Source organism: Populus trichocarpa, chromosome 3, assembly GCF_000002775.5.
Source record: "Populus trichocarpa isolate Nisqually-1 chromosome 3, P.trichocarpa_v4.1, whole genome shotgun sequence".
Taxonomy (NCBI): Eukaryota; Viridiplantae; Streptophyta; class Magnoliopsida; order Malpighiales; family Salicaceae; genus Populus; species Populus trichocarpa.
Genome location: NC_037287.2, coordinates 7,986,839 through 8,001,205, shown reverse-complemented (window position 1 = coordinate 8,001,205; position 14,367 = coordinate 7,986,839). Strand labels below are relative to the sequence as shown.

At 32.5% G+C, this 14,367-nt stretch overlaps 1 protein-coding gene and 1 long non-coding RNA gene across 15 annotated transcripts in view; one reads left to right on the top strand and one right to left on the bottom strand.

Moving 5' to 3' along the window:
- The window catches only part of LOC18110418 (uncharacterized), a 99,819-nt gene that overhangs the window by 40,276 nt on the left and 45,176 nt on the right, over window positions 1-14,367 (bottom strand). The window contains exons 7-8 of one of the 14 annotated variants that reach the window (XM_052451358.1): window positions 13,451-13,471; window positions 13,184-13,339 (exon numbers count right to left, since the gene is read on the bottom strand). The exons of 11 other annotated variants lie outside the window; for them this stretch is intronic. In XM_052451358.1, coding sequence (XP_052307318.1) covers window positions 13,184-13,339; window positions 13,451-13,471 — 177 coding nt within the window. Of the gene's footprint in view, window positions 1-13,183; window positions 13,340-13,441; window positions 13,472-13,572; window positions 14,183-14,367 lie in introns of all 14 variants that reach the window. 2 more of the 14 variants (XM_052451356.1, XM_052451355.1) reach the window with 2 other exon arrangements.
- LOC112327032 (uncharacterized) lies at window positions 482-1,502 on the top strand. Its single transcript, XR_002981085.2, has 2 exons — window positions 482-1,020; window positions 1,362-1,502. It is a non-coding gene; the product is annotated as an uncharacterized LOC112327032 (long non-coding RNA).

Sequence of the window (14,367 nt, the reverse complement as noted above, 5' to 3'; positions counted from 1 at the left end):
TATTAAAAAAATAATATATGTGTAATCCGTTGCAAATCTGTTACTGAATTTAGCAACGGAATTATCCGTTGCTAAATTCAGATGCTAATGGCCCTTGTTTTTAGTAGTGTTTGAATTAAGAATAAAATAATTAAGATTACTAATTTGAAATGATATAATTGAATTCAATTCTATAATTTAATATTTTGTTTTGAATATATGATTTTCGTGAAGCAAGAAAAAAAATACAATTTTATTCCAAACAAAATTACAAGAAACTAGTCACGTAGTAATATGTTCCATCTTGTATTCAGGAGGCAAAAAACGAAAAAGACAAAAAGGGTAGACTAGCCTAGAGAGACATCTTTTTTCACAGAAAAATCAAAGCCACAGACAAGTTCTGTGTTTTTTTACAGGGCCCCCCGTGTCCATGAATGACAGCCACAGGTTTTCTGTCGAAGAATTCAACTACCTACCTACCAAGGGTCTCTTACACAAGAAAAATCATTTCCGGCGCCGCATTTTATACTTGCTCTCACGTCACCTGTGGATTTTCGTTCTTTCTTTTTTTCAAGTTTCAAGATATTTCATATCCTTCTCTGAAATCTAGTCGGAACCATGATTCCTAACTTCATCAAGGGACCTCTCTTTCTTTTGTCACAATCCACCGTCCTTTGAGTTCTTTCGGTGCCTACTAAATGAGCCTCACGGACGGCTCTGCTGCGTGGGCATTGCTCTCTCAATATTTTTCATATCCTTGTGAACTGAAAGCTAATCAGAACCATGATGAGTATCTTCAAGAGACCTCTCTTTCTTGTGTCAAAATACACCATAGTTTTGTTTCTGATCCTTGCTGCCGGTGTTACTCTTGTGATTGCAACCTCCAAGCAACCAAAATTCCGAGCAAGCAGCATGTATTCTTCACAAAGTAATAGTCCCGTTCAGCCATCAGGACCTAATCCTTGCAGTTTCCTGCCTGGATCGGGCCACTGCAAACCTCCCAAGTGATTCATGTTTCATGCATAATATTGTCCACTCGCGGTACGTTTTTTAAGGAAAAGAATGCAATTTTTTTTTTGTTTTTACTTTTTGATAATTCTCTTCTTTCAAATCTTGCGATTTGTGGTTGTATCATGTTAAATGGTTATGTTTTTACGACATTAATATTTTTCTTTATAGAGAAACTGTAGAATATACAGAAAAAGATATGTTTCTTTCATAGAAATACTACTCTCCCTTCCTTCTTGTACCTCCTATCAATATAGACTATATTTGAGTTTTGTTTTATAATTATTTCTTTCTCTTAATTTCTGACAATCTTGTGATCTCTCTGGATTTAGACTGACCATGTTTTTTCTCTTTCGCTTACATATAAATTTCAGGATATATATCATGTCGATGATGGAAGTGGAAATCACGAGCACAAGTGGGCAATAGAGAGTACTGTACTGGCAAGGAGAGTTGATATAATGAATCCTTCTGTATGCAAATTAATGATCATTAATAAATATTTCTTTCCCTAATTGGTGTTGGTTTGTTCATCTTGGATGCTAACGATGCAAATATCATATTGAGTGTTGAATTAACCAGGATGTTTATTGAAATATTGGATCCTCAGTACATATGCTGAAGGAATTTTTTATTTTTAAATTAAAAATGAATGAGCAGTAGTACACGTGGAAAGTTGACGACACATCACATGCACCGTGTTGACTATTGAGGTCTTTGATAGCTCGGGAGTATATGAGATCGATGGTGATAAAAGTGCCATGCGTCCTGATTTTCATACAGGGAAAGTCCGGGTATGTCTATCTATTATCTGGGTTTAGAAATAAGAAACAAACAGAGACAGTAAAAAATCCAAAGAGGAGATGTTTCAGGGAAGAAAGTTAGAAAAATACCTTCCACCATGTCACAAGGGTGTCGAGATGTATGTATTAATTTACATTTAACCAAGCATAAAAAATACTGAAGAAAAAAACATGGGGAGAGAGTGGGCAATGGCTGACTGTAGCAGCTGATGGAATCGGTATGCTACCAAGTCCAGCCATTTCAATTTTAGACCATAAAACTCTATAGAAGAAAAGAGAAACAATGGGACACGAAAAATTAATTTTCTTGCGTAGTTCATGATTTGCCAAAGCTCTACATCATTTCCTATCTCATACTCCAACACATTGTGGAAGTAATGACAGGTCAAAACATTTGCTTCCAAAACAAATGAGAAGATTGTCACTACTAGATAATTGATAAACACAAATAAAAATACCGAAGAAATTTTTATGTCAGTAGTATATTGCAATAATATTTACTGACCGAATTTTTTTTATCGCTAAATCCATCGGTAAACACGGACATAAATATTCTCATGGTATATACCGAGGGAATCGCAGTAGGAAAAAAAGGAATAAAAAAAGGCAAACAATACGATGACGTGTAAGTTGTACATACGACGTTACCGACAAAATTATTTCGATGGTAAAATTCATCCATGAATATCTTAACGAAAAACTTTCGTCGATATATACCAACGACATTACGGAGGTTATTACAAAGGACTCAAGAAGGAAAATCATACGATGACATGATATTTCTACCAACAGAGTTACCATTAGAATAATTATGTCGGTAATATTTAATTTATGACCTGACGCTCGACTCTCCTCCCCCCTCCCCCATTTCTACTTCTTCCTTGTCCATTTTTTTCTGCAACAAACAACCACCCCTCCCCCCCCCCTCAATCTCAACACAGCTCAACTTCCATGAACGTGACTAGGTTTTTTTTTATATATCTTTTGAAAGATTCTAATGAATCATTATAGGATGGTTGCATAAATCACAGTAAATTATCGGTTGTTGCATAAGTATTTATCATTAAGTCATATAATAGGTTGAGTGAGGCCGGTCATGTGAGAATTTTCGAATGAATGAGAAACATTTTATCTGAAGGGAACATGCTGAAAGAGAAATTATAGGCTGCTAAGTCTATGATGAAACCCCTTGGTCTAGAATACCAGAAAATTGACATGTGTCCAAACTTCTGCATGCAATACTGCCTTGAAAATGTAAAGCTGACCAAGTGCAGGACGTGTGGGCATTCTCGTTATAAACCTAGAACTAGCAGGGGAAGGACTCTTGTCAAACATAAAAAAAATTAGATACTTCCCAATCATACCTAGACTGCAAAGGTTATTCATGTCACCAAAGACTGACAACATTTTTATCTTACAGATTACAACTCTTGGATATGAGCCAAGCCTGGGGAAGCTTTTTGTGAAAATGCACGGGCGAAGTGATGACCGTAAAAAAGGGGTGCACCAATTCGTGGATAGCCAAGCTCAACACTTTATGATATATTGGTTTTCAACCATTTTTTTCTTAAGTTATTATTTACTTGAATTTGATGAATTTATTTTTCATTTTCAGGAGACATATAATAGCTGGTTGAATGAGAGATATGAGGATAATCCTTCGACCCACCCGAATATTGATCCAGATTTGTGTTTGGAGGTAGGATGTATCCGGTGGACCCGATAGAAATTGGATGTATGGACTCTTTAACACTACGACTAAGAACTTGTAGAAGACTTGTAGTGTTTCAATTATTGGATGCTCGCAATTAATCTTGAGCACTCAATCTCCAAAGTTCATAACCTTGTTATATCAAAGAGTATAATAATGTACGAATCATCTCATTGAAAAATATGAACAACTCTTTACGGATTATGAAGAACTCCACTGAATGGTAATGGATATAAGATCATAGATGAGTGGTACATGTGCACCCCATTATTGGCCCCACGGTCCTAGGAACGACCAGCCTCCTCCTTCTCCTCTAGCGCAGCTTCTATTCTAGTTTCATTGTATTTGAACGTATAAATTTGTAATAAATATTTGATTTTTATATTAAGATAATTGATTTTTAAATATTTTAATTTTATATTAATTTATTTTTTTAATTATTTTCTATTTCTGTTTGATAAATATTTTTTTAAAAAATATATTTTTAAATTATTACTGACGGGGTTACAGACGGACTTATTCCGTTAGTATATTCCAGAGAGATGGAAAAGAATTACAAAAAATATCAATGCTACTGTTAAGTCAGTGACAAAATCAATCCGTCGGTATATTCTAGAGAGTTGAAGAAGAATTATTGTAAATGCCACTACAACTCACTGATGGAATTACATATGATTCTCTTGTCGCCGATATGCTAAATAGTACTAGGGCATTACCGACGAACTGAAGCGGGTAATTATTTTCTGGCACGCATGGTCCTTTTGTAAAGCCAGCGGTAAATTTATTCAATTTACCAACAAACTAGAATTTACCGATGATTGTTTTTCTGACAAACATTCTCAGCCCGTGATTTTATCGATAAAATAATCATAGATGGAATGTTAGTATAAATACCGACAGAAAAAATATTTTTCATCCATAATTCCGTCAATAAAATAATCACAAATGGAATGTTAGTGTAAATACCGACAAAACATTTTGTCAGTAAACTATTAAATCTGATAGTGTTTGTATAAGGTTGTCATTCTCTACATCACTACATTATGAACTTGAAATTTAGCAATGGATTATATCAAGTCAACAGAAGCAATAATATGGAGACAAACTCCATTTCCTCCTTCCAAGATAACTTTGAAAGTGTGAATAACAATTTCCCACAACATCAAGATCATTTAGATTGAAGTTTTAGTTTTTTCCCAATGCCAAGTACAAAACCTAAAAAAAAAAACAGAGAGAAATGTAATTATCACTCAAATTCTTGCTAAACATTCAAATTCAAGGATTCTTACAAGGTTATATTGCAAAGACTGCAAAATGCAATAGAATTGTGACAAAGTGCAGAATGGGGTGATTTATAATCAGTGATAACCAAGGCATTGCACTTTATCTAGCAATGCATCCATTGAGAGCCCTTCTTTTCATTTTGTATGCTTTTTTTAGCTAGATGGACTAGCACCCTTCAACCTTTTGTGATATACTAAGAGAACAAAAATCATCTTTGAGATATAAGAACCCTAATGAATTCAACAAGAACTGCAAAATCATATTGGCACATCATGTGCCCTTACTAAAACGGGCAAACTATATTAGATAAATATCTCCTCAAGACAGTTATCCCAATTCTATCCTGATTCCTAAACACTATTCCATATTGCTTGCTATCATGTCCCAACATCATTAAAGATATTCTCCTTTGTTAATGCATTACTTTTTTGGACCAAGGGACATTGGTTTCTCTAGAATATAGAAAAGAGCATTAGTTTGATCATCACTGTAAATTACACCAGCAACTTCTGCGGTGGTCCAAGAATACTTGTTATCACCAGTAAAGAAAACAAGACATGTTTGTTAATGTACATGACTATCAAATACAGTTCTTCTCTATACAATGATTAAAACTAAGGGAGATTCTTTTGATATATATAAGGATTACAATGCCTGATGAAGAATATCAACCCACCTTTAATGATATGTAGGGCTTCCTAAACTTGTCAGGGATGGCCAGGAATCCATCCAATAAAGTTCATGGACACTATTTCTTGGTAGTTTGAAACTTTAGAATTGAGATTGACATTACTTGCATAATTGTCACTAATTTCATCTCCACAGTCCGTAGACAATTACAGAAAGCAACTTATAGAATTGAAAGGAAAACTTACTAGTGAGAATTCGTTTTTTTATCCCCGAATCGATTACTCCAGCACCACTTCAATTACTAGAACCAAAGTGATATTCCACAATACGAACGTCTTTATAAATCTTGTCAAAGTAATACAGAGAGTCCAAGATGGGAGAAGAGAGAACTATTATTCAACAAATGAAAAACTAAACCTTTTCATATGGGTTATGTCCCTTTATATATAATTAGAGGAATCGGTTACTTCTTTTAGTACCTCCTCTAAAAACTTCGATCAGGTCCATCCATCATATGGGTTATATCCCAGACTTGATTAGTTTTTATCGACTCCATTTCTTCTTCTATAACTTTAATCCATTCTCTTGCTTTAAAACTAGATAGATCATGACAAAATGTTTTAGGCTCTTCAGCATCTTATAGAGCAATCATAAACGCTTCCCCCTCAATCTCAAATTGATGACGAGGAATTGGTTCATGAATGCTTCTTCAAGGTTGAGATTGCTCATGATCTTGCTTCATGAAAGTAGGAATAAACACAAGATCACTCCCACTATTTCTAGAAGGATTAAAAGTTTCTTCTAAGTCCTCTACTAAATGGCTTGTAGCTCCATAATCTAGATTTTTTATTTTATATAATTGAAAATCTTTTTCAACCTCACCTATCATTGGAAAAACCTTTTCTAAGAATATAACATCATGCGATTCAATCTCCGTCACTTTTTCATTAGCCTTTTCACCAGTAAATACAAATCCTTTGGAATGTTCAGAATATCTTATAAAGATACATTTCTTCCCCCTAGGACCAAGTTTCCCATATTCATTAGAAGTATTGTGAATATAAGATGCACACCTCCATGGATGGAAATAACCTAGATTAGGTTTGATGTTATTCCATAGTTCATATGGGGTGGATGAGACATATTTAGAGGGCACACGATTAAGTATGTAAGCAGCAGTTAACAATGCATCTCCCCAAAAGGAAATTGGTAAGTTAACTTGCGTCATCATTGACCTAACCATGTTAAATAAGGTTTTATTCCTCCTTTCTGCTACACCATTTTGTTGTGGAGTATAAGAAATAATTAGTTGTCTCGTTATATCATTTCATCAAAAAAATTTTAAATTATTCAAATAGGTATTCATGTCCTTGATTAATTCTTAAAGCTTTGATCTTGATGCATAGTTTATTCTCCACCAGATTGGTGTATTGAATGAAGCAATCCAATGCTTCAGACTTATTTGAAATCAAATAAACATGACCAAACCGAGTAAAATCATCTATAAATGTGATGAAATAATTTCCTTCATGTCTTGGCCTCACATTAATTGGGTCACAAATGTCTTAATGAATAAGTTGTAATGGACTACTAGCTCTTTTAGCTTTACCAAATGGTAATCTAGTTGCTTTTCCAGTAAGGCAATGCTCACAAACGAGCAATTCCTTTTTGGTAAATGATTCTAAAATACCATCTTTTGCTAATCTATGTAATCGAGCTTGCCCAATGTGTCCTAATTTAGCTTGCCAAGTTATGATATTACTATCATTAATAGTGCTCGAATTTTGAACAACATAAATTGAAGCATAATAATTAATAGATACATTAATGGTGTCTAACACCATAAAACTATTTAATACAAAACCAAAACCATAAAAATATTATCCAGATATATTTTTACACAACTACCAACAAACGCAATATTAAAGCCCGATTGGAGTAAAGCAAGAACAACACAAGATTTTATCGAACTTCTAGAGCGTAGAGTATATTATAACGATAAAGTGTGTGACTGCCCTGCAAATCCAGTTTGCAGGTACCGATTCCAAGCACAGCAACAGAAGCTTTATTTCTCATGTATATGTATCTACTTCCCTTTGGAATTCAACAAAATTTCATAAAGGTTGTTCAATCCCTTGCTATGTGGTCAGTTGCTCTTGAGTCTACAATCTAGAAAGGAACAAATTCAGCAAGCATTAAACAACTACTAAAGTATAAGTTAGAAGGATGATTGCAGTTAAACATTACCTTTGGCTTAGTGTAATCACAAGCAAAGTGACCAGGTTTACCACAATTAAAACAATTCATATTCTTGTCTTTCTTACCGTTGTGTTTCCCACGCTTGCGCTTATGTCCACTACTACTTGCTTTTATCCCTCTCTCACCATATTTGGGACCCTTAGCCTTACCCTTTTTTATATTTAGAGTCATATGTTCCACGCATCTTAGTTTCAAATATAAAAGCCTCGTTTATAGGCTTCTTAGCGTAAAGTCGATCTTCTTCAAGCTCAACATGACGAGCAACATCATCAAATGTCTTAATGTTGTCATTGTGGGTAAGGTTAACATACATGGGTTTCCAATTGCTTGGCAAATAACGAATAACTGCTTGGACTTGTTGTTCATCAGTCATCTCACGCCCAACACCCTTTAATTCACTGATTATGTTAGACATGACTGTAAGATGCTGCCTCATCATCTTTATTGTGTCTTAAACAGATTGAGCTGAAAGATGCCTTTCAAAACGCAGCATTATATCATTTCTCATGCTGCTCAACATTAAAATGCGAGTTACACAATCCTTGCGTTTATGGGTTTGATATGCTTCCATATCAAGCTTGTGCTGAGCAGTGTTTCCTTACTCAGGTTCAGTCATCGGTCGTGTGATTGTTTCCAGCATTTCTTACTCTTCCAGGAGATACTCAATCTTACGATGCCAAACATCATAATTATTTTCACTTAGTTTGTGTCCATGGTTCAAATCAGCAATTATACTCTTAGATGCAGCCATATTAAGCGTTATTGACACCAATTACAAATATTAGTATCTAGTACAATTTAAATGACATATATTGTCACTCCATTCTAAATTAAACAAATAATAATCTAACACATACAATATAAATGAAAAGAATGTTAAACACTTAATCAATTTCCATTTGTATAGTCTAATTATTATGGAAAATTTAAATAAATGAAAAATTATAGTTATTAGTTTCAACTAATAACTCCTACTAATCAGGTTGTAAATATTATCATTTATATGCATATAATGTAATTAAAACTTAAATTATATAAAATATACAGTTCACAATAACAACCAATTATCTTAAAGAAAAACTAAAAAAAATACAATATTAAGAATAATAAATTTCAGAATTATTTTATATTATAGGTACATAAGTAGAGTCTCCAATTACGTTATCTACTTCATTAAAGTCATCTCCTTCAAGTTCATTATACTTAAACCATACAATGAATTTAGCAGCAGCATCCAAACGACCTGTGCTTCTTCTAGCGCGTCGTATACACTATAATAAAATATTTCAATAAATGATCAGATGATGAGGCAGAATTGAAAACGATTAACATTTAATGTTCCATTTAGAATTCATAAACATCATTCATAGCTAGTCTACTCATCCAATGATACATATAATCAAGTGTTCTTAAATTTTGTGAACAGGATTGAAGGCATAACTCAATAAATGATCAATTTGCTATTGTCTATCCACTATAATAAAATATTTCAAAAGTACATAAATATTATACTTAATATTTAATTAAGGCATGTATCATCATTTATGTTAAAAAAAAATTGACACGGAAATTAAGCAACTTATTTTAACAATGAATAAATTGCACCACAATTAAACAATTTATATTAACAATAAATTAATATTAATTTCCTTATTTTTTTTTTTATTTTTCAATTACTAAATGACAGTTTCCATTACCAATTCACACGATTAATTGGTAATTGTTTTTTATTTTTTAATAAACACATAGCAATTATACAACTACCATTTATTTTGCAGAAGGTCTTTTCTAATTAATGATAGAAAAGATAAAATCATAACTAAATTACTTCATAAAATTTTGTAAATCCAAGATTCAATGGAAGTATTCTTTTAACATAAAATTTACATCTAACATTTATATAGTAACAGATCTACTGCATAAAAAAATATTAAAAACCATGGCTTTGATACCAATGTAAAATCAAAAAGAAAACTTGCTTGTGAGAATTCATTTTCTTATCTCTGAATCGATTACTTTAGTGTCACTTCAATTACTAGAATCAAATTGATATTCCACGGTTCAAACGTCTTTATAAATCTTGTCAAAGTAATATAGAGAGTCTAAGATGGGAGAAGAGAAAGACAAAAATATTATTCAATAAATGAAAAACTAAATCTTTTCATATGAGTTATATCCCTTTTATATATAATTAGAGGAAGTGGTTACTTTCTTTAGTAACTCCTCTAAAAACTTGGATCAGACCCATCTATTATGGGTGGACCATGCCTAACCCAATAACCAACACAACTTGTTTAAGAAAATGAAATCTTAAGCATTCCTAACCTTTCTCTATCCCTAAGCATTTGTCTTCTTTTAAAAGACAACATTTTAGTGAAACATTAACCAATCCATTAAAGCTCGTTGGTTAAATATGATTTTCCAATATGAATGTTCTGCTAATATGACATATCCTACTGATGGGTAATTCAGTAAGGCGAAGAAAGTTCATAAGCGCATTTCTAAATGGACAATCACCATGAGATGAACATAAATAAAGAGGAGCACAAACACCTTGGGCTGGTGGGAGTAAATTTTCCTTCACCACAACTAGTCAAAAACAATACATGGGACCTTAGATGATCCAACAACAAAAGCTAATCAAGAAATTGAAAAGTGCATACTTCAGTGAGTGAACCTTAGATGATCCATCAACAAAAACTATAAGGATAAGATTCAAGATAGAACACATCCACTGATACTTGTTATAGAAACTGTTTTAGCAACATGTGCAAACAGCATACCGACTAGCCCTGGCAAACACTGTGAAATAAATTCTTGTCGCACAAGAAATACTCAAGATTCGGGTAAAGAACATTTAAGATAGTTGAATTTAGAAAATATAAAACCCACAAGAGATGTACGATGTGATCATGCAACTGACTTGGCAGATATTAAGAATGAGAAAATATTCAACAGGACACTTATTAATTTCCACGAAACTCACAAATAGCCTGAACCCGTTTCATTTCAACCACATTGGTGGATCTTTATCATTCTTTCTATATACACCATAATTTCTCAGTGAATTTAAGGGGGGGAGTGGTGGCAATTGATGCAGTCACTGGATAAGAAGCTAGAGTAACATCATTAATTCACTTTTGTGTGGCCATCAAATCAAAAATAACATAATATTTTCGACAGAAATGTTATGAAAAGCAGTGATAACATACCCAGGTGGGCTTCGCTCATCACCATCAAAATCTTGGCCCTCCATTCACGTTTAGGCTGTGTTTGTTTCCCGAAAAGTGGTTTTCAGGAAACTACTTTTCAAATTTTCCTGTTTTTGTTTGTCATTAAGAAAGTTGGTCAACGGAAAACACTTTCTGATCAACGAAAAACACTTTACAGTCAAAGGAAAATTTAGCTTGGTTTCTAGGAAAGTGTTTTCCTTTTATTTTGGACGGAAAACACTTTCCGGAAGTTGTAAAAAATTTAGAAATGTCATATTATTTGTTGATTATATCAAATTTGGTCCTCAAACTTTTGATTGCTATATGTATTTTGTTTTAAATATTTGTTTTTCAATTTCATCCATTAGAATTTAATTTTTATATTAATTTTGGTCCTCATTTTTATAATTGTTATTTTCTTTTCCCTTATCATTTTTTAATTGAAATTTTTTATCTATCAAATTTGATCCTCATTCTTTTGATTGTTTCTTATTTTATTTGAAATAATTTATGAAATGTTAATTATTATTATTTTAATTTCTTCATCTTTCAATTTTTTTTATTTTTTAGATTTGATTTCTGTTATTTTGATTATTATTTATTTTATTTGAGATAATTTATAAAATTATATTTTTTTTCCAATTTCATTCTCATTCAAATTTTTAATTTGTAAGATTTGTTCCTTATTATTTTAATAAACTTGAAAAAAATAAAACATTAATAAATTATTTTTCAGCTCATTTTCCATCACATAACCAAACACTGGAAAATGTTTTTCAACTTATTTTTCATTACACTACCAAATATCAGAAAATAATTTACTTTTCCGAAATTCACTTTCCAAAAAAAACTACTTTCCAGCAAACAAACGGGGCCTTAGATTTCCCAAGGTTTCATTTTCTGCATAACTGATGTAGAAGATTCTCACTAGGATTACAATAGGTAATTGAATGTTGTAGTATTATTTATTAATCAATAAACATTAATATATATATACACACACATACGTGATATTTTATATTGTATTAAAAAAATCTAAATATTTTATAAATATATTTATATAATATAAATATATATTTCGACTTAGATTCGGATGGGTTTCAAGTCAGGTTTTGATAATATGTATATCCTATCTATTATTAATCAAGTCCAAAAATACTTATCCATTCAGGTCAGGTTAGGTTGGTATCGATAAAATTCTGATTAAATTTCCATCCCTAATTTTTACTCCCTTCTTTTTTATTCTCTCATCAATTTAACTTAAACTTTCACTTGAGAGACAATTAAATTAAGAAGTGGGTTTGAGAATGCAATAGCTTCTATTTTTAAATATTTTTTAAAAATATATTTATCTTAAAAAAATCAAATCAAAATTTTTTAATATTTTAATATACTTATATAAAAAATAAAAAAAATCATATTAATACATTTTAAAGAAAAAATATTTTTAAAAACCTAACATTTTTAAAAACACCCACTAAAAAAACTCGGCGTCTTAAGCTTGAAGCCAAAGAAGAAACTTACATAAGCTGAGTCTCAATTAGCCTATAGTGATAAGGGTCTATTTTAGACTTACATGGTTAAAGAAGTTTCTATCTCTTAAAAAAATTAATTTTTTTTTTCTATTTTAAATTAAATTTTTAGTGTTTTTATATTGTTTTTATATGTTGATGGTAGAAATACATTTTAAAAAATAAAAATAAAATATTATTATGATGTATTTCCAAACAAAAAGTATTTCAAAAAATAATCATTACCAGAATATCAAGCAAGTTGTAATTAAAAGCTTACCCATGTTTTGCATGTTAAATTATTCGAAAATTGGTAAATTCCTTATTTAACTGCAATTAATTTCTCTTTTGTGATACTATTGGCTCGGGAAAGAAAATAAAAAAAAAAAAAAAACAAATACCATTTATCCTTGAAACTCAGAAAATGGAGAAAACTAATCTTCATCCTAGTCTTTAGTCGTTTCCTCTAAATGATTTGTACGGAGGTGTCATCAATTAAATTATCTAAAATTATTCTTAACTTTGGATCAAGCATAACTTAGATCTTCAACTTTAATATTATTTTTTTTAATAATTCGAGTCCCTCAAATTATTTTTTAGTAAAAGATAAATAAATAAAGTTTTTATTAATTTTGACCGTATATGATATTATAGTTTAAAAAATACATGTACGATAAAAATAAAAATAAAAAGAATGCTAAGTGAGCTATCTAATAACCTAATGCCGTCTTTTTATCTTCCCTTAAGAGCTGCAATCCGAGCTGCCAATTCATCACAATCTGGGAGGTTGGGATGCACACGACCAGTCATTATATCCGGCTCTGCTGAAACAGCTCGACCAAGCCTTGTTGTTCCTGGTTCTCGCAGGCTTGATGTTCTGCCAGTTGGAAGAGTTAATTCGGATATTACACTTCTGAGCCTTGAGGTTTTAGCAGCATCATCACTTGCTTGGCTTGAAGGAGGAGGTTTTATACAAGGACTCGATTTGCTCGGTTCATGAGGTGAGTCTTTCTTACCGTAATGCATCAAAAGTCCATCCTTTACCTTTTCTTCTTCATCCCTTTCATCATCATCTGTTTTTAGGATTCTAGAACCTCGTCTAGGCTCTTCTTGCTTCATTGCACTTGATTTAGTCCTGGCAGACTCATCGCTTATACTGCCAACCCTTTCACGACCTGACGGTGGCTTCAACGGTCTTTCAATACTGCCAAAATTTTCGTGTCCTGGTTGTGGCTTCAATGGTCTACTTCTGACTGATCTCGGTTTGGGCTTGGTTTCCTTGATCGAGTCATCTGGATGATTTGCTTCCTCTGCAGCTATTTTATCATTTGGTTGTAGGGTTTCTTCGATCTTGCTTTCTTTCTCAATTGTTGTTCTGCGGTAAGGGGGAGGAATAAATCTATAGGGAATGGGCTTCTTGCTATCTACTTCATCTTCTGAAACACTTCCTACTGAACTTGAACTAGCTAGTAGGCTATCTTGGTCAGTGCTGTCTCTCCTGCTGACTGAAAACACTTCATCTTCACTGCTGCTTTGCAGTTTGTATTTTTCATCACTGGCATTCTGTCTTCCTCGATAAGTGAAAATCCTTTCATCATCTCTTTCCTGGAAGGTATGCTCCCTCTTGTCATGTACTTTGTTGGCCAAGTCATGGCTGTCTCTTTTTGTGCAAGCATCATCCTTGTTCTTTACCCATTTGTATCCGTCATCATCATTCAAGCTAAAAGCGTCATCCTTGCTCTTCTTCGGCTCATATTCATCATTATGTTCATGCCTATGCTGGTCCTGCAAAAAAAAAAGGCCATGCTTGTTCTGATTATGAATCGGAGAGCAGATCTTCAAATGATTTCAAGCAGTAAAGCATGTAATGTCCAAAAAGCATGCTTGGAAGGAAACTTGGTCGGAGACACAAGTGACAAGGCTACCTTAATTAGCAGAAAATATATTTTGACACTACATTTCCAAAATCT